At 43.1% G+C, this 20,770-nt stretch overlaps 1 protein-coding gene across 1 annotated transcript in view; it reads left to right on the top strand.

Moving 5' to 3' along the window:
* TGFBI (transforming growth factor beta induced) overlaps positions 1-20,770 on the top strand; it is a 147,554-nt gene that overhangs the window by 68,405 nt on the left and 58,379 nt on the right. The window contains exons 4-9 of the mRNA XM_040404869.1: positions 2,155-2,312; positions 2,447-2,611; positions 12,781-12,927; positions 13,433-13,577; positions 14,323-14,535; positions 17,048-17,185. Of these exons, the coding sequence (XP_040260803.1) occupies positions 2,155-2,312; positions 2,447-2,611; positions 12,781-12,927; positions 13,433-13,577; positions 14,323-14,535; positions 17,048-17,185 (966 nt within the window). The remainder of the gene's footprint in view (positions 1-2,154; positions 2,313-2,446; positions 2,612-12,780; positions 12,928-13,432; positions 13,578-14,322; positions 14,536-17,047; positions 17,186-20,770) is intronic.

Raw genomic sequence — 20,770 nt, 5'->3', positions numbered from 1 at the left:
CAGATTTCTTTGTGAAATTCGGCGAAGCAGCAGAATTAAATTTATCATAACTTCGCTCATCACTAGTCAGTAGGTGGGGACGGACACGGACAGTGAGCCCTAACTGGAATCCCACCCACTTTCACATCCTACTTGCAGTGCAAGCTGTAAGTCTCAAGTCTGCAACTGGTCGATGTTCCTTACTCTGCTAGGGTGCAAGACAAACAACACCAAGGGACAAAAACAAGACACAAAGACGTACAGAAATGGATCAGAACCAGGAGGACAACAAAGTACCAAATCGAGAGACAAAGTAGTCAAATACGAGATTAAAACCAGATGGGAAACTCAGTTAGAGAGTGGACAAAAGGAGAATCCGAGTTCAAAGCACTATTAATCCAAAATACACTAACAGGAACAAGGAACACAGCTAACTAGCTGTATTGCCAGGAGGGGATTTAAAGAGGACCTTTTATCAGAAAATAGTGTGTTAAATTCTTATACGACCTTATGGGGCTGCTCTCACTGATGTCCGGACACTTTTTTTTTTTCAAATGGACCCCCCGTTCGGCCGCTACGCTCTCCGTTAGTTTCATTGCCTCATATGCAAATGAGGCAACGAAGTTATAGTAGGCGTTGTTCTCTAAGTTCTGGTGGGCGCGGTTATGCTCTCCCTGGCAGCGAGCGCATCCAATCGCAGCGCCCCGCTCTTAGCCAGGGAGAAGGAGCTCAAGTTCTCGCGAGATTCGCGAGAACTTGAGCTTCTAGACATCCGGACAGAGCGCCATCTTGGAGTCCCCAGTGCAGAGCATCGTGCTGGGGACTCCAAGATGGCGCTCGGTCCGGATGTCTAGCAGCTCAAGTTCTCGCGAGAACTTGAGCTCCTTCTCCCTGGCTAAGAACGGGGCGCTGCGATTGGATGCGCTTGCTGCCAGGGAGAGAATAACCGCGCCCACCAGAACTTAGAGAACAATGCCTACTATAACTTCGTCGCCTCATTTGCATATGAGGCGACAAAACTAACGAAGAGCGTAGCGGCCGAACGGGGGGTCCATTTGAAAAAAAAGTGTTCGGACATCAGTTAGAGCAGCCCCATAAGGTCGTATAAGAATTTAACACACTATTTTCTGATTAAAGGTCCTCTTTAAAAAGAGTGCCGAGTCCTTGGATCAGAACCTGATAGGTCCATGGACTCAGGCCACCACCAAATCTCCCCCAGTGCATGCACGCTGTAGGGAAAAACAGAGAATTGCACTCTGTTGCTAGGGAAGTGACCGCGTCATCAGGGAAAGTGGCCTGGCAGCGCCTCTAACACGGCTCTGCCACGCTGGAGCCCAGACAGGTAAGTTCATAACACATATGAGTGGGTTTCTCCAAGTGGGAGACAGCCCCTTCTATACTGTAAATATAGACAGACGTTGTCCTGATCAAACTGTTACTTTAATCCAACTAAATACATGAAATAAATTTCAGTTGCATGCTCATTCACCTGACAGCCATTTCTCCCAACTCTTCCAAAACATGCCTACTGGAATCAGCTGAACGCATGAATCTATTAAAATAGTGAGAAAAGTACAGATGAAGCAGAGTTAACTCTCTTGTTTTCTGAGATTTCTGAGTTGTGTTATCTAATCTAAGCAAACACCTTCAATTGCTTTTCAATGGATTTTGTCTCAAGATAACGCAATGAGTTATTAAATTTGAGTTAAGAGCTGGAGTGCTAACCCTGCTCCATCTGGTATGTGCTGCTATCAGACACCACTGGTGAGGGGTCTTCAACCAACATTTGTTTAATGTATATGGCCAGCCTTTCAGCAAAGCATCATTTGATTCTAGCACTTAATTGATAAGATAATGTGACATTTTAAAAACATGTTGCAAAATATTGTGCAACCTAACCATTGCATAACATAAAGGTCTTTCATAAATATACATATATATGTGGTTAAAGCATTGCTTAGGAGCTAAATTCCATAAATAGCTTGAACTAATATTGATGTTGGAATGAAAAGCATTTTAGTGAAATGCAAAACAACTTTCCTTTTTTTGGGGGGCATAAAGGGCCTATATGTAAATCTTGGAGCCTGAGGTGAGCAGAGTAAGATCAAAGCAAGCAGACTGAAAACACCATATCACCTATGTTCTCTCAAATTGTTCCTTTTATGTTTTCCACAGCTCTACCTCTTTCAAATATTTATGATACACTGGGAATTGTTGGAGCAGCTACAACACAGTTATATTCAGACAGAGCCAACTTGAGACCTGAAATTGAGGGTCCTGGAAGTTTTACTATTTTTGCACCAAGTAACGAGGCCTGGGCAGCTCTGCCAGCTGTAAGTACAGAAGTCTGTCTCTAGGAAGGATAAAGTATGATTACTATGCAGTAATGAACAGCAGAAAGATTTCAAATAACACAAAACATCTGTAGATTCCATATATGCGCCTGACATATTTGTATGTCTTGCAGGAAATATTAGATGCTTTAGTGAGTAATGTTAACATCGAGCTTCTTAATGCATTACGATATCACATGGTGGACAAACGACTTCTCACAGATGAAATGAAGCATGGAGGCACTGTGCAATCAATGTACCAGAACCTGGATATTCATATACATCACTATCCAAATGGAGTAAGTGTTCTTATAGCAAGAAAAAATGCATAAATGAAGTTTAACGCTCATTATCAGGAGTGTTTAATATTAAAACTGACCTAGCAACCAATCAAAACTTTCAGCTTTCATTTAAAAATAAATACTAAATATAAAAAAATCACAAAAAAGTAAAAAAATATCCCAGCAATTCCTACCCTAATGCCTCTTGCACACGACCGTATGTCCTTTGCAGTCCGCAAAAAACTGATCCGAAAAAAACCTTCCTTTTTTTCATGGACCCATTGAAATGAATGGTTTCGTATACGGTCTTCAAAAAAAAACTGAACGGACACGGAAAGAAAATACATTTGTGTGCAAGAGGCCTAAGAGACATCTTCTCTGAGTATCCCAAGAGATCAGCCATGTCTTCCCTCCTGCTCCTCACAATCTTGTGTCTGGATGTAAGACAACTGGCTGTAGCAGGTCTTCCCCTCTACCTTGTCTATAGAAGGACAAAAAGATAATTTAAGAGTTGACCCTTTAGCTAAGACCACCCCTCAGCTGATTACCAGGAAAAAGCTATTTGTCTTCTGTTCACTTATAAATAGGACAGGGACTATAGACATCAGTCAGTGAACAAGAAGGCAATTATTTGGCACTCACACATTGTTTTTGTAACTACTAAAAGGAATATTTAATAAATATGTAGGGTAGCAATATTTTGGTTACACCACATATAGCTGTACAAACTAGTGACAGCTGTGGGCTACCAGGTTTCTTTGCACCATTAGGAGAGTTGAGGGTCTGTGCTGTGTACTTAAGAAAACGAACCACCAAAATATGAAAAATTAACTTGTTGATCTTATGTACTTTTATTATCTTACTTATGAAATTTTGTAATTGACTGTCAACTATAAAATGAATGCTTGAAATATTGCATAAATCTTCTGAACAAATGCAATAGGTTCTTCACTGGCCATATGTTTCACATTTATTCCATATGGGTCAGAAGAGGGGTATTTTTCCAAAAGGTTAGCTGGAGAAAAAGGGGCTTAACCAGTAACTGGTAGGGTGAAAGATCAGGAGTAATATTAGAAAGTATTATTCACTGGGCTATGTGAGCAGACTTCCAGCAGATATGAGGCTTCTACTTTAAACCCAGATTTTCATATTCCAATAACCTATGAACAGCAATATCCAGCAGCCTGAAAATTGGCCTGCAGAAAGACATTGGTGAGGTGAACTTCTGGGATAGCTCCAGGCAACTGTTCAGACACTTTTAAACAGAGTAATTCAATAATGAAAGAGGATATTTTCCAGGTTTTCTAATAACACGGGCCAAGGAAAACTAAAGACTGACTGAAAAGTTGGAAGTTAGTTACACATTTCAATGTAGTAAAGTTTAGGTTTCGATAAATAAAATGCAGAAAGTCTTCAGAGCCTCTCACTTTTTTCACATCTTATCATGTTGTGGCCTTGTGCGAAAATGAAATTAAAAAAATCTAGTTTTTCCCATCCCTCTGTTCAAAATGTTTGAAATCTTTGCTAAATTATTGAAAAATAAAAAATAAAATATTGCACAGTTGAAACACCTTTAGCTGCAATTACAGCCTCCAATATTCTTGAATATAATGGCGCAAGGTTTGTACTCTTGATTTTGAGGATTTTCTGCCATTCTTCTCTGCATATCCTCTCAGGCTTTGTCAGGTTGGATGGGAACCTTCAATGGACAACCAAATTCTGGTCCCTCCAGAGATATTCAATTAGGTTCAAGTCAGGGCTCTGGCTGGAACACTCAGTTGTTCCTCAACCACTCCTGTGTTGTTTTAGCTGTGTGCTTAGGGTCATTGTGTTGTTGAAATTTCAGCCCATTCTAGGGTCTAGAGCGCCCTGGATCAACATTTCATTAAGAATATCTCTGTACTTTGCTCCATTCAGCTTCCCCTCAAACCCCTCTCCAACATGTTGCTGCCACCTCCATACTTCACTGTAGGGATGGTATTGGGGAGGTGATGAGCAATGCCTGGTTTCCTCCAAACACGATACTTAGAATGAAGACTAAAAAGTTCAATCTTGGTTTCATGAGACCAGAAAATGTTGTTTCTCACAGTCTGGGTGTCCAGACAGGCGTTCATGTATCTTTTACTGAGGAGAGGCTTCTTTCTGGTCACTCAGAGCCCAGATTGCTGAAGTGCTGTAGTGATGGTTGACCTTCTAGAAGTTTCTCCTATCTGCAGACAGGATCTTTGGAGCTCAGCCAGAGTGACCATAAGTTTCTTGGTCACCAATCTTACCAAAGCCCTTCTCCTCTGATCACTTTGTTTGGCAGTGCAGCCAGATTTAAGAAGTCTTGGCTGCTCCAAACTTAATTCATTTAATAATTATAGACAACACTGTGCTCTTGGGAACTTTCAGTGCAGCAGAAAATTGTTTGTACCCTTCCCTAGATCTGTGCCTCCACTCATTCCTGCCTCGGAGGTCTACAGGAAGTTATTTTCTACCCGTGGCTTGATTTTTGCTCTCATATGCTTTTTTTAGTTATGGTGTGTGTCTTTTCAAATCATGTCCAATCAACTGACTTCAGAACCAGTGGATTTACAATCAAGGTGTAGAAACATCTCAAAGATGATAAAGAGAAATGGGAGACCTCCCAGAGTTAAATTTCAAGTGTCATAACAAGGGTCTCTGAATACTTATGATTAGGGATGAGCGAACCGAAGCTGACGAAGTGGAATTCAATCCGAATTTCAGGAAAAATTTGATTCGCACCGAAGCTGAATTTCTGCACGCTTCGTTGTAATAAATCGCATTTTTTCCTAAAATGGCTGCTACACGTGTGAGGACATGGGGCAAGGAACTCTAGAAAGGCAGGATCACCCATAATGCCATGCATGCAGCCAATCAGCAGCCAGACAGCCCTGTGAAGTCACATCCCTATAAATAGCGTTAGCCATTTTAGATTCTGCCATTTACCAACGTACTTAGTGCAGGGAGAGACGTCTGCAAGCGCTAAGGACAGTGATAGGAAAGACTTGATTGTGGTGAAAAAACTATTTATAAGTGCAGGGAAAGGATAGGGAGGAATGATTCCACAACATTTATGTAGCTACAGACTGGTTAATAGGAACAATCCTGTTACCCCTTGCTGCACTGACTGGGGATCCAAATTGCCATTATACAGCTCTGTCATCCCAGCAAACCGTTCTTGTTATTGGGGTGCAAGTTTGATACAGCCATTAACAGGGTTTATTGCAAGGAAATATTTCTACAGTACGTTTTATTTGCTCTTGTGTGGTGCAGTTATATGTTGTAACACCCTTTTTGCCGTGTATTAGTGGCAAAATAAAAATATATTTGCCCTTTTGCGGTGCAGTGATATATTCTACAGCCCTGTTTGCTGTGTATTAGTGGCAAAATAAATATATATTTGCGGTTCAGCGTTGCACTTATCTGTTAAAAGCCTTTTGTGTTGTGTAAAAGTAGAAAGAAATTAGGGCCTAATTGCCGTTAAGCGGTGCAGTGATATATTCTATAGCCCTGTTTGCCCTGTATTAGTGATAAAATAAAAAATATTTGATCTAACATTCGATTATTTGATCTAAAAGTATGTGGGAGTGGCAGATGCCTAAATGTCACTGGCGCAGGCAGAGGTCGCAGCAGAGTAAGGAGGCGTAGTAGCAAGGGGTCACAGCGAGAGGCCTGAGCTCCCAGTGTCATCTAGCGGTCGCGTCTTGACCAGCAACCCAGTGGTTCTTGAATGGTTGACTCGGTCATTAACTTCATCCCAAGTGACATCAGACACCCCCAGCCAAGAGTCGGTGGGTTCCTCTGCCACAATGCTCAGTTGGCATGGCCCAGGAGCAAGCCTGGTGCCCCGACCTGTCCTTAACCTTCCTCTGTCATTTTAAGTTCCCTCACTGTGAGAAGTATTATATTCCGTATGCTCAGCTCCACTTTTCAGCAAGGAAGAGCTACTAGAGGAGAGTCAACAGCTACTGCCCAGCCAAGATCTGGAGGAGACATCCACCGCTTCCTCCGCTTGGCGGGCAAGTAGTGAAGAGGAGAGTGCCGTGGGAGCTGGTGTTGCGAGCAGTCAGGCTCCTGACCCAGAGACGGTTGAGGAGGACATCAGTGACGTGCAGACAGTACTCGATGATGTAGCTGATCGCACTTGGGAGCCGGGTGATGAAGGGGTTTTCATCATCATCGGAAGAAGAGGGTGAGCCAGCGGTGAAGCCAGCAAGTTCATTAGCGTGGGCGGCAGGGTGGCAACAGTGGGAGGTCAGTAGCCAAATGTGCCCAGGGTAGACCACTCACTTTGCAGGAGCCTACCTGCCCGGGAAGTAGAGGTGCAGGGGTTCAAGGAGGCAGAGGCGGTAGCAGTCAGTCAGTGCGTAGTGTTGGGGGTAAAATCACCTACTCGGCGGTGTGGCACTTTTTTGTTAAGCCGACGGAGGAGGTGAACGTGGCCATATGTAGAATCTGTGGGCAGAGGGAGAAGCATGGCCAGGGTGCCAATGTTAGCACTATGGCCCTGCGTCAACATATGCAGCATCGCCATGAAGTGGCCTGGCAGAACCGTGGCTCTGATGTGGTGGTCCAGCATGCAGCAGCAACCACTGCATCACCCAGTGGCACGCACTGGGCTCCACCACCTCAGCCGAAGGGAGCTGTCTGTCCTTCCCATCATCTGCTGGTTCTGATGCTCCTTACACTCCTGCTCCTCCTAGTCAGTCATTCCGTCAGTAATCGATCACCGAAGCGATTGCCAAGAGACAACAGTATGCGTGCACTAATCCAATGGTGCAGAAGCTGAATGTGCTCCTGTCCAAGTTGCTGGTGCTGCAGTCCCTCCCTTTCCAAGTGGTGGACTCTGCACTTTTCAGAGAACTGATGGCTTGTGCCGAGGCGAGGTGGAGAGTTCCAAACCGTCATTTATTTGCCAAAAAGGCAATACCAGCCCTGCACACACATGTAGAACAGAAGGTGGGCCAGTCCTTGAGTCTGTCGGTGTCTGCCAAAGTGCACGGCAGCGCCGACGCGTGGAGCTGTAACTACAGTGTGGGACAATACATGTCCTTTACGGCCCACTGGGTCCACGTGGTTCCTGCACAGCCACACCAGCAACTTGGCCAGGTGATGCCGCTTGCGCCTCCACGTTGCCATGCCGTTGGTCCAGCGGCAATGTCCGCCTTTGCCTCCTCATCCTCCACCGTGTCCTCAGCCTCCACTGCAGGGACAATTCATAGTGCCCCTCCAGCATACCATATGTGCAGGGCACGGCAGTGTCACGCTGTTCTGCACCTCATTTGCCTGGGCGAACAGAGTCACACAGGGGAGGAACTGCTCCATGTCCTTCAGCAAGAAATCAAATCCTGGCTTTCTCTGCAACAACTGAAAATGGGAACTATGGTGTTCGACAACGGGAAGAACATGGTGTCGGAGCTGCGTCAAGGAGGGCTGAGCCATGCGCCCTGCATGGCACACGTGTTCAATCTGGTTGTCAAGCGGTTCCTGAAGTCTTCCACCCATCTGCAAGACATCCTAAAAATGTGCAGGAAACTTTGCATGCACTTCAGCCACTTGTACACCACAAAGCACACCCTCCTTGAGCTGCAGCGGCAGAACAGCATCCCCCAACATAGGCAGATATGCAACATTTCCATGCGTTGGAATTCAACCCTCCATATGTTGGACCGACTGTATGAACAGAGAAAGGCCATCAGCAATTTCCTGATGATCCAAGCGGACAGCAGTACTCCCCTGTGTAATTTCGATGTCAGCCAGTGGCAGCTCATGCGTGACACCTGCCGTTTGCTAAGGCCCTTTGAGGAGGACACTTTATTTGTCAGTGGCCAGGACTACGGGATGAACAACGTCATTCCACTGCTTCATGTCCTGGAACAGATGCTGGTAAATCTGGCTGGTCAGGGTACTGGAGACGAGGTGCCTAGATCTCATGGCCACATGAGCCCTGTGGGGCTGAACTGGAGGAGGAGGACATTGGAGCACAAGCTATGTGTAGCTAAATGGGTGGTTTTGCTACACAGGTGACAGGAGTGGAGGAGCTGCTAGAGGAGCTACAGGGTGATGACTGATGAGGAAGATGAGACAGAGGACCCAGACACACCATGGCAGTATGCAGTGGAGATGAGGCAGGGAGTCCCTCCGAGTCACTTGTGCAAATGGCCCACTGCGTGTTCACATGTTTGGGTAGTGACAGCCGAATTGTTACCATTAGGCAGAGGGATGACTTCTGGCTTTACACCTTGTTGGACCCTTGCTACCGGTCCAAAATGGGTGCCTTTATTACACCCACTAAGAGGGAGGACAAACTGAACTAGTATAGAGACATCCTATGTAGTCAGTTGGCAGCCTATCTGCGCCATCATCCATCCTCTCGCAGGTCTGACCGGGGGGGTGCCCTCTGCGCTTACATTCCACTGCCATGGCGGCTAGGGACCCCTCCCTAGCAGCCATGGCAGTGGAATGTAAGCGCAGAGGGCATCTTATGGGGCGAATACAGTGCAGGGTCGCGGACTCATTCACTTTAATGGGGTCCGCGATCCGCATCCCATGGTTTGCACTGCACTTTTTTGAGGTGCGGAGTAACGGCCAGAAACACCACGGAAGCACTTCCGCACCGCATCTCCGGAGTTACAGACCTATTCAAGTGAATGGGTCCGCATCCGTGATGCGGAATGCACATGGCTGGTGACCCGTGTATTGCGGAACCGCCGTATGCGGTCCACAGCATGGGCACGGAGCCCTTACGTTCGTGGACATGAGCCCTAAGTCAGTCAAAAGACGGATGTCCGATACATCGCAGGCTGCTATCCCTATGCTGCACAGCTTGCAATGTGCTGGCAACATGCAATGAGCCGGCCATTTTTTCCCCCCTGCACTGTATTCGCCCCATAAGATGCATTAACATTTCCCCCCCACTTTGGGGGGGGTTAGTGCATCTTATGGGGCAAAAATTAAGGTATATTCGGATCTAACAGAATTTTTTTTTTTTAATTGGCGAACAGGCGAATTGAATTTTAAAAAAAATCACTCATCTCTACCTATGACCATGTCAAATTTTCATTTTTCCTCTTTAACCCTTTCAAGATCAAGCCAGTTTTTACCATAAGGACCAAGCCACATTTTGCAAATCTGACATGTTTCACTTTATGTGGTAATAACTCTTGAACGCCTTTACTTATATAAGCGATTCTGAGATTGTTTTCTCGTGACATATTGTACTTCATGTTAGTGATAAATTTGAGTCAATATGTTTCACCTTTATTTATAAAAAAAAATACAAAATTTACAGAAAATTTTGAAAAATGTAATTTTAGAAATTTTTATGTCTCTGCTTTTAAAGCAGATTGTGATACCTCATACAATAGTTGCTACTGTACATTTCCCAGATGTCTAATTCATGTTGGCATCATTTTGTAAACTTCATTTTATTTTTTAGGACGTTAGAAGGCTTACAATTTTAGAAGCAATTCTTAAAAATTTTAAAGAAAGTTTCCAAAACCCACTTTTTAAGGACCAGTTCATTATGAAGTCACTTTCTGGAGCTTACATAGTAGAAACCACACATAAATTGCCCCATTTTAGAAACTACACCCTTCAAGTTATTCAAAACTGATTTTACAAACTTTGTTTACCCCCTTAGGTGTTCCACAAAACTTTTTTTGCAGATTTTCCATTTAAATTAATTTTCCCTGTAACACAGTAAGGTTTAACAGCCAAAGAAAACTGAATATTTATTACCCTGATTCTGCAGTTTACAGAAACACCCCATATGTGGTCGTAAACTGCTGTATGGGTACATGTCAGGGTGCAGATGGAAAGGAGCACCATATGGATTTTGGAAGGCAGATATCACTGAGATAATTTTAAGTTGCCATGTCACATTTGAAGAACCCCTAGTGTATGAACTCCCAAAAAAGTGACCCCGTTTTGTAAACTATGGGATAAGGTGACGGTTTTATTGGTACTATTTTGGGGTACATATGATTTTTGATTGCTCGATTGTACGCTTTTTGTGAGGCAAGGTAACCATAAAATGGCTGTTGTGGAACAGTTTTTATTTTTTGTTTTTTATAGAGTTCTCCTGACAGGATAGATCATGTGTTGCCTTTATAGAGCAGGTTGTTACGGCCGCGACAATACCAAATATGTGTATTTTGTTGTTGTTTCAGTTTTACATAATAAAGCATTTTTGAAAACAAAAATAATTCTTTTATTTTTCTGCAGATCGTCTTATGCAGGGGCTTTTTTTTGGAGGAAGAGCTGACATTTTTATTGGTACCATTTTTGGGTACATAGGATTTTTTGATCATTCAATATGACACATCAACTGAGGGGATATATCATGTGATATTTTTATAGAGCAGGTTTTTACATAAGCTTCAATACCTAATATGTCTACTTTTTTTAATTTATTTCAGTTTTACACTATAAAAGCATTTTTGAAGAAAAAAAATTATCTTTTAGTGTCTCCATTTTCTGAAAGCCATATATATATTTTTTGCGTTTGTGCGATATCCTATGTAGGGGCTCATTTTTTGGGAGAGATGACGGTTTGATTCGTACTACTTTGGAGTACATATGTCTTTTTTATTTCGTTTTTTTATTTCTATTTTTTTACAGCGTTCACCTGATGTGGTAGATTATGTGACATTTTTATAGAGCATGTCATTACGGATGCGGCAATACCTAACATTCTGTATTGTACTGAATTGAAATTTTAGAAGCATTATACTTACCTGCGATGTCTGTGACCGGCCGGGCGCTCCTCCTACTGGTAAGTGACAGGTCTGTGCTATAAGCAATGCGCCGCACAGACCTGTCACTTACCAGTAGGAGGAGCGCCCAGCCGGTCACAAACATCGCAGGTAAGTATAATGCTTCTATTGCTAAGTAACCATGGCAGCCAGGACTGCAGTAGTGTCTTGGCTGCCATGGTAACCGATCGGAGCCCCAGTGATTAAACTGCCACCAATGATGGGGGAAGGTGATTTTAATTAGGGGGGGGAGAGGGGAGGCCGCACTGGCCACCAATGATGTGGGGGTGATTTTAATTAGGGGGGGGTGGCCGCACTGGCCACAAATGATGGGGGGTGATTTTAATTAGGGAGTGGGGGGGAGAGGGGAGGCCGCACTGTCCACCAATGATGGGGGAAGGTGATTTTAATTAGGGAGTGGGGGGGAGAGGGGAGGCCGCACTGGCCACCAATGAATATAATACTGGGGAGGGAGGGGGGCCGCACTGGCCACCAATGAGTTAAATACAGGGGAGGAAGGGAGGGGGGCCGCACTGGCCACCAATGAGTTAAATACAGGGGAGGGAGGGGGGTCCGCACTGGCCACCAATGAGTTAAATACAGGGGAGGGGGGTCTGCCCCCTCCTGCCTGGCAGCACCTGATCGCTTACAGGGGGCTACGATATGCACAATTAACCCCTCAGGTGCGGGTTAATTGTGCTGATCACAGCCCCCTGTAAGAGATCGGGTGCTGCCAGGCAGCAGGGGGCAGTCATGTACACAGGTCTTAGTATATTCTAACTTGAAGCGTCCCCATCACTATGGGAACGCCTCTGTGTTAGAATATACTGTCGGATCTGAGTTTTGACGATCTAACTCAAATCCGATGGTATATTCTAACATAGAGGCGTTCCCATGGTGATGGGGACGCTTCAAGTTAAAATATATCCTCGGATTGGAGAAAACTCAGATCCGATGGTATATTAATAGGGACTCCTGACTTTACATTGAAAGTCAATGGGGGACGGATCCGTTTGCAATTGCACCATATTGTGTCAACGTCAAACGGATCCGTCCCCATTGACTTGCATTGTAAGTCAGGACGGATCCGTTTGGCTCCGCACGGCCAGGCGGACACCAAAACGACTTTTTCCTTCATGTCCGTGGATCCTCCAAAAATCAAGGAAGACCCACGGAAGAAAAAACGGACACTGATCACGGACCTACGGACCCCGTTTTTGCGGACCGCCAAAAAAAACGGTTGTGTGCATGAGGCCTCACCCTAAGCCATTCTGATAATTTTGACACCTTTTTAGACTTCCTGTCTAGGTTTACACTGTCTACATTTTAGTAAATCTGCCCCAATGGCTTGTTAAATCCTAAATGCATTTTAAGTTTTCTGATTATTTCATTCTTATTTTCTAACTACCATTTCCTTGTCTACAGATTGTTACAGTAAATTGTGCTAGGCTTATTAAGGCAGACCATCATGCTACAAATGGTGTAGTCCATGTAATTGATAAAGTAATCACAGCAGTCACAAATAACCTTGACCAAGTGGTTGAAACTGAAGAAAGTCTGGAAACATTGAGGGTATGTTCATTTTTATGAGGCATTGCCAGTTACATTTCATAAAACAATATTTGTGGTTTCCTTAACCTCATAAAAGAACTTTACAATTGCCCTAAAGAACAATTATAAGCCATGGCACCATAAATAAGTTTCATCTTGCTGACAGTGGTTGTAGATTTTGAGTATTCTGACCACACTAAAGCCTGTTCCATGAATGGACACGTCATACTAATAATTAGTCTGTGGTAGTTCAGCATGAGAACTCATGGGCGCTGTCTGAATGAAAAGCCAAGGAAAGTCCTGGCATCTGGCTTTCACAACTATATTAAACTGTAGTAAAGATGTAAAAATGAACATCCTGGTGCAGGCGTCCTGTGCATATGCAGAGTGGAGTATTAGCAAATGCTTTACTAAGATCATAAACCACACCTTAATGTGATAATGAACAATGAGCAGTCTGTCTTTTGTCTTGGAACTTGAAAGAATTTTTTTTAGCTAATTATGTCACATAATGTTACATTTGTAGACCGCTGTGGCAGCTTCAGGCCTTGATACACTGCTACAGTCGGAAGATAAACAGTACACTCTACTTGCTCCCACCAATGAAGCTTTCGAAAAAGTTCCAAAGGAAACTCTGGCCAGAATTCTTGGAGATCCAGAAGCACTTAAAGGCAAGATACCTTCATTTTTTCGCATTAAATAAGCTACTTGATATATTTCTGTTTTTGCATTCCCCCAAAAATAAATAAAAGCTAATCAATAAATTATACGTAGCCCAAAATGGTACCACCAAAGGTTTCAATTCATCCCACAAAAAATAATCCTTCATATGGCCGCAAAATATACTCCCAAAAATTTAATAAAAGCTAATAAGTAAATTATATGTACAGCACGATGGTGCTGTTGCAATTGAACTTGGCACACAAAAAAGAGCTACACTGACCAAAATTTATAAAAAAATATATATGGCTATGAAATTTGACAATGAAAAAGCAACCTTATAATACTCAAAGACTTTTGTGGAGCATTTAAGCCCTGGCCTGGTCATGCTTCAAACTTGTCTGAGAATGCCCACTTATGTGCAGAGCTTACTTAAGCCCCATCCATTTTTTGGGTAGGACCACAAGCATTTTTCAGGATTGTACCTGAAAATATGGGACTGTTGGCAATAATGTATTACTAGTACATGTAGTGATCACTGTCCTATGTATTTAAGAATAACCTATTCTCTTCTTCACCTTGGTTCCTCTACAAGTCTTCCCATACTCTGTAAAAAAAAAGTGACTGGGCTACATGACCTCTGAATTGTGAAATGGGTAGCAGGTCCACAAACCCCTACTAACCTACATGTTTAGCTCCTCTAACATGGATTTTTTTTTTTATAATGTATATAAATTCACCTTTCTGTTTTTCTAGACCTTTTACATCATCACCTCTTACATTCTGCCCAGTGCTCAGAAGCAATTATTGCTGGTTCTTCCATTGAAACCATTGAAGGAACTCCACTTGAAGTTGGCTGCCTTGGTGATGAGCTCACTCTTAATGGAAAAGCAATCATTTCTCAGAAAGATATTTTGGCTACTAATGGAGTTGTTCACTTTATTGATGAATTGTTGATTCCAGATTCAGGTATAGTTAATAAGCTAATATATATTTTTGCAAATGATGTTCAATGTAGTCTGACAATGATTATTTCCTAAAGAGAATGTGTCATCAGAAATTGACCTACTGTTTAAATCACTTTTTATGTTTAATATATTTTTTAAGAATTTTTGATGATGTTGTTTTTAGGTTTCCATGCATTCCATATATTTAAACCAAAAAATATAACCTTGCCGTTTTTGAACTGGCCACTATGCCTAATAATTGGTGCCACTTCTTGGTTTATACAGATCACTTTACTGCAGCTAACACATTGTAATCTTGCCTGTAATGAGATCACAGATATGACAGAATCCTCCATCTACAATGGGTAATAGTCAGAGCTTATCTATTCTTCCTTGTACAATGCCCTATGCACAGGTCACAGTGCATGCCCATAAAACTCTCCCATAGAAGTCAATAGGGTCCCCACCTGACTATTGTGTCTATGGACCAAGGAGCTGCCGTAAAGCAATTTTTTTTATGCATTCTAATTGCTGTTAGAACAGCTTAGGCAGGATAGTTCAGCTCAGGCAGGCTCTGACTATTCAGGAAATATAAGAAAAAAATCTGCAATCAGAAAATAAAAACTGATTAGAAAAAAAGGATATGTGCACTATCTGGTTTTAGCTGGTAGATAAAAATTTTTGGAGACAAGTTTCCTTTAACAGAGGACCAGAGGACCAATGTACCTCTATGAACATATTATGCCATGGTATACGTTATCACTAAAAATTAGTATTAAGTTATGACTGAATATTTACTTTAATACTCTACACTTCCTTGAAGGGGTTATGCCATCTTAGACAATGTGGGGCATATCACTAGGATATGCCCCCATTGTCTGATAGGTGCGGGTCCAACCTCTGGGACCTGCACCTACAAGGAGAGAGTTGTGGCTGGAGGACCCCGGGTTTCCCGGGGTCCGTCCACCACCAGGCGCAGCTCCCCGCCTCTCCCATTGAAGTGAATGGGAGCGCACTGCGTATGCGCGGCCACCGCTCACATTTATTTCTATGGGGCCGACGGAAATAGCCGAGCCAGCGCTCAGTTATTTTCGGCGGCTCTATAGAAATTAATGGAGGGCGGCTGCGCATGTGCATGCGCAGTGAGCCCTCCTCAACTTTCTCCGCTCCTATCTCCTTGTAGGTGCGGGTCCCAGAGGTGGGACCCGCACCTATCAGACAATGGGGGCATATCCTAGCGATATGCCCCCATTGTCTAAGATGGGATAACCCCTTTAAGCAAAAAAAAATTCCTTTGAGGAAAATGCTGTGTTCAGTAATTTTGGAATACATTAAAGGGAACCTGTCACTGGGATTTTGTGTATAGAGCTGAGGACATGGGTTCCTAGATGGCCGCTAGCACATCCGCAATACCCAGTCCCCATAGCTCTGTGTGCTTTTATTGTGTAAAAGAAAAACGATTTGCAAATTAACCTGAGATGAGTCCTGTATGTGAGATGAGCCAGGGACAGGACTCATCTCAGGTTAATTTGCATATGTATCAAATCGTTTTTTTTACACAATAAAAGCACACAGAGCTATGGGGACTGGATGATGCGGATGTGCTAGCGGCCATCTAGCAACCCATGTGCTCAGCTCTATACACAAAATCCTGGTGACAGGTTCCCTTTAAAGAGTAACTACACTTTAAAACAACTTTATTTAAAAATGTTGCAAATGTCCTTTATTCATTGATTTTGCCTTTTTTTTTTTTTACTAAAGAAATAGGCAGCTGAACTTTGGCTCTCCTAAACATTTTAGAATCACAACATTTGTACACCGCTGACATGTCAGTGGGTCACCTGTGTACAGATTCCACTGTGCTGGTGGAATTGGGCCACAACGTATGGATTGATGCTCATGCCTTTGCTCCCCGATCTTAGCTAAATCCTGGCACAGCATTTAACAATGTGCTATGCCAGGATTTAGCTGAGCGGGCTCCTGCCTGAGCTGAAAGCTGTCCTGTAATAATGTGCTACTCAGAGCTTTTCAGGTAGCAGAGCCGGCTCAGACAGGCTCAGCTGCCTATTTCTTTAGTAAAAAGGCAAAATCCATTAATAAAGTATATTAGAAAAATTATTTTTCCCACATTTGCAACATTTTTAAATAGAGTTGTTTAAAAGTTCATTTACTCTTTAAATATAATATTATATATCTTAGTATGAGCCACATTGCAGCGTTTAATGATCCTTAGAATATGATAATGTACTCACACACATTTTCAGCTAGTTAAAAGTGCTAAAATTATATGTAATACTAGAGCACAATGGATGCTTAGTGGTCCCACTCCCAACCAGTGGCTTAGAAGCCATATGTAGCTCACAACCCCCAGCTGTGTGGTTCCTAGGCTTGACAACCAGTTTAATTTTAGATATATTAGATATATATTATACTAACATGATTTGCACCATTTATTTTGTAACATTTAAGAATTAGTTGAACTATAGATTTTCTGTTATTTCTATAACCTGAAAAATTTTAATTTTCTTTTACAGCTAAAACAGTATCTGAATTGGGCAAAGACTCTGTTGTTTCTACAGCTATTGACCTCTTCCTGCAAGCTGGACTTAGCTCTCATCTTGTTGTTAATGAACGAGTGACAGTGATAGCTCCACACAACAATGCGTTTAAAGGTTTGTTTCCCTTGATTTGTGGCTCTTAATTTACATTATATTGTTTCATGCTGATGACTGAAACATTGTGGCTTAAAAATAAGTCTGCCATCAGAAAATTCACAGATAAACCAAGCACAGTGCCTTTTGTAGGGTTAGCTTAGCTGAATGTAATAATATCTTTCACTTAAGACTCAAGATAGTCATCCCGTTTATGACTTGTGTGATAAGCGTCAGTTTTTGGACTGCCATGAGAATCCGGCAGAGACAGGGGACTAGACGCATAGCAGTGGTGGTAGTGGTAGTAGTAGTAGCACTTGTAGCCATGGTGATTTTGGAAGGGGCTGTGGTAGCTCTGACATCAGTGACACTTGGGGCAAATGCAGCAGAGGGAATTGTGAGGGGGCCCAAGGAGCCCATGATGACATCTCTTAGTCTGATAAAAGTGTCTGGGAGGGTTAGGACTATGATAATGATTGTTTGTTGGCTAGGACCTGGGAGCCTAATTATAGTTTTAAGAAGGAGGTGACATCAGAGAAGGAGGGTGGTGGCAATAAACGGAAGAGGCAACGTACGTCTAAAACCGAAAAAAAAAAAAACACTGCTAGGGTCAGATCTACTTCTATCTGATGCAGCTGATACTAAGGGCACAGGCTCAAACATGCCAGACCTAGGCCAAGCTTGGCTGCTGCCAGCTCTATGCAAGTATCTCCTGTAAGGCAGTTTTTCTCCAAAGTTCCAGCAGACAAAACCAGTTGGGTGAAAATAGGTCATGGGCATTCAAACAGAAAAATAGGTACCATGGCTCTATTACAGCACATGAGGTGGCAGTGGGGAAATAGAACTGGCCAGTATTCAGAACAAGCAGTACAATGTCCTTGTATTCAACATCAGCTGCTTTTTCTCCTGCTCAGACTCCTCCTTCTTGTCCTCCTCTCCACTGTGAGCATCCATAATGGAATGTGTGGGCAGGAGACAACTATTGACCACAAGCAACTAGCTTGTGTACATACAGAACTCCCACCTAGCCAAGTTGCTGACAGTGTCATTGCTGCCGTACCACTTAGTTGTGTTAAATGTCTTGCAGTTCCACACCTTCACCCAAATCTAATTCTGCTCTATGGTGATACTACTTCTGGCCAGCTGTCCATTAAAATGGTCTTATACTCCAAATGTTTTGCATTTCTGCTCCTTCACTAAAATGTAATTCAGCAGGCATTACTACTGATATGAAGAAAAAAAGATTTATGCCAACCAGTGTTGCAGATGGTCTCGTTCTGGTGCAGAGATTCAACCTCCCATAAGCGCATGTAGTAATTGTAGTCCAGCATGCAAGAGATTCAAACCTTTAATCCTTTATTGCTCAACATTAAAAATGGACTCCAGTGGTGTACAGTCTATGCCTTTGGGTTATACAACATTACTCATGACATACATTTAGTAGAAAGGTATCCTGTGATTAAGTAGTGTAGCAGCTGACTCTAAATTAATCAAAAAAACTGGTATGGGCAGAGCCTTCTTTAGCTACACTAAGGAAAAACACTATAAAACCACAATACTGTGCAAAACAAACTTGTATAACTATAATACCTATTAGATACAGGATGTCACAGAAACATATTTGTTGGCCAGTGAATTCTGCAATTATAATAGTGTATACAATTATGGTGTATATCATCATTGCAGAATTCACTGTCCAGAAAGTTAGAGTCAGCAGTGACCCTGCTAAAGCATGGAATACCATTCTACTAAATGTATGTAATGAGTAAAAAAATATTATAAAAATGCATTGACTGTTTACCACCCTTACACCACTGGAGTCTATTTTTAATGTTGAGCAAAGAAGGATTCAAGGTTAAAATCTCTTGAGAGCTGGACTACAATTACTACATTACTACTTCTGGTCAGCTCTCCATTCAAATTGTCTACATTTCTAAATATTGTGCAATTCCACACCTTTACCCAAACTTAATTCTACTCTATGGCATTAGCACTTCTGGCCAGCTGTCGATTAAAATTATCTAATTTACAGTTGCATTCACCGGACAGAAAAGAACAAGTGAATATGTGACTGGAGGTATATTAGACGGTCAGTGGATAACAATTTTACTGTAGGCCAGTCGAGTACAGGCCCCAAAAGTTATGCATTAACCTGACAGAAAAGAACAAGTGATTATGTGGCTGGAGGTATATTAGTCGGTCAGTGGATAACAATTTTACTGTAGGCCAGTGGAGTACAGGCCCCAAAAATTATGCATTCAACTGAAAGAAAAGAACAAGTGATTATGTGGCTGGAGGTATATTAGGCGGTCATTGGATATCAATTTTACTGCAGGCCAGTACAAATACATGTCAAATACATATTTTTAAAAGAACTAAAAATATAAAATTGGATTAAAAACATGGTTAACAAAATCGCCCCTCTTGAAAAAAAAAAACAATGGTAATAGGTGAAATTCAATTAAACGTGGTTGTCACAGGTGTTGAATTCCTCCGAGATCCATGCCTCATTCATTTTTAGAAATGTGAGATAGTCCACACTAGGTGAGTGCACTTATCGGTCACGATCCTCCCCCCTGCTGTGCTGAACGTCCTTTCGGACAGGACACTCGACGAGGGGCAAGCCAAGAGTTCCATGTCAAATTGGACTACAGGTCTGATCACAGGTCAAGCCTGCACAACCAGTAGTCCAGGGGTTCCTTGCTTCTCAGAGCGTCCAGTTAACCCAATGTATTCAGACACCTGTCGGTCTAGGCATTCCCTGAGGCTGGATCTGTAGGGCGGCTGTCGATGGGTTGGCTGCAAGAATGATCTCATATCTGAAGGGACCAACACATCTTCAAACCACCCTCTTCTTGCAGGCGCGGTAGGATTGGTACCCGCACCTGTTTCTCTGTGGGTGGAAATTCCTCTGTCAGCGCCCGCAACAGCAGAATGCAGCATCTCTCGCAGCAAGGCCTGGAAATGCTGCATTCTGACAGCCCTCTGTGATGCTGGTAACATGTCTGCCATGTTGTGTTTGTACCGGGGGTCTAAGTACGTTGCCACTCAGTACTGGTCCTTGCCCTTTATGCTTTTTATACAGGGGTCCCTCTACAAACACTAGAGCATGAAGGCCCCCATTTGCACTAAATTGGAAGCGGTGGAGCGCCCTGGCTCCTGCTCATCGCCCAGGAGCATGTCATTCTTGGTCTCCTCCCCCCAGCCATGGACAACACCAGGGATCCCCAAAAAGTTTAAAGTCTCCCTCAAAGCCTGCTCTTCTTGCTCCTCCTCCTCCCCCCAGCCACCATCCTCCTCTGACTCCTCTTTAGACTCCTGCTGACTTGTCTTAGATGGAGTAGCCCCCCTGGGAATTCATTCAGTATTGCGACTTTATCATCTTCCAGCTCCTGCTCATCGGCAGCTTGATCAATGACACGACACAATGCACGCTCCAGAAAGAAGGCGTTAGGTACGATGTCACTGATGGCTGCGACTGACCAGTTTGATGATCTTATCAAATGGCAGCAGAAGACTGCATGTGTCGCGCATGAGCAGCCACTGGCAGTTTGAAAAGAAACAAATCTCCCAGAACCTGTCCTGCTGCAGAAATCGTACAGGTAG

The sequence above is a fragment of the Bufo bufo genome, chromosome 1, assembly GCF_905171765.1.
Source record: "Bufo bufo chromosome 1, aBufBuf1.1, whole genome shotgun sequence".
NCBI lineage: Eukaryota > Metazoa > Chordata > Amphibia > Anura > Bufonidae > Bufo > Bufo bufo.
Note: the sequence above shows the minus strand (reverse complement) of the source record. Positions and strands in the feature narration are given on the sequence as shown.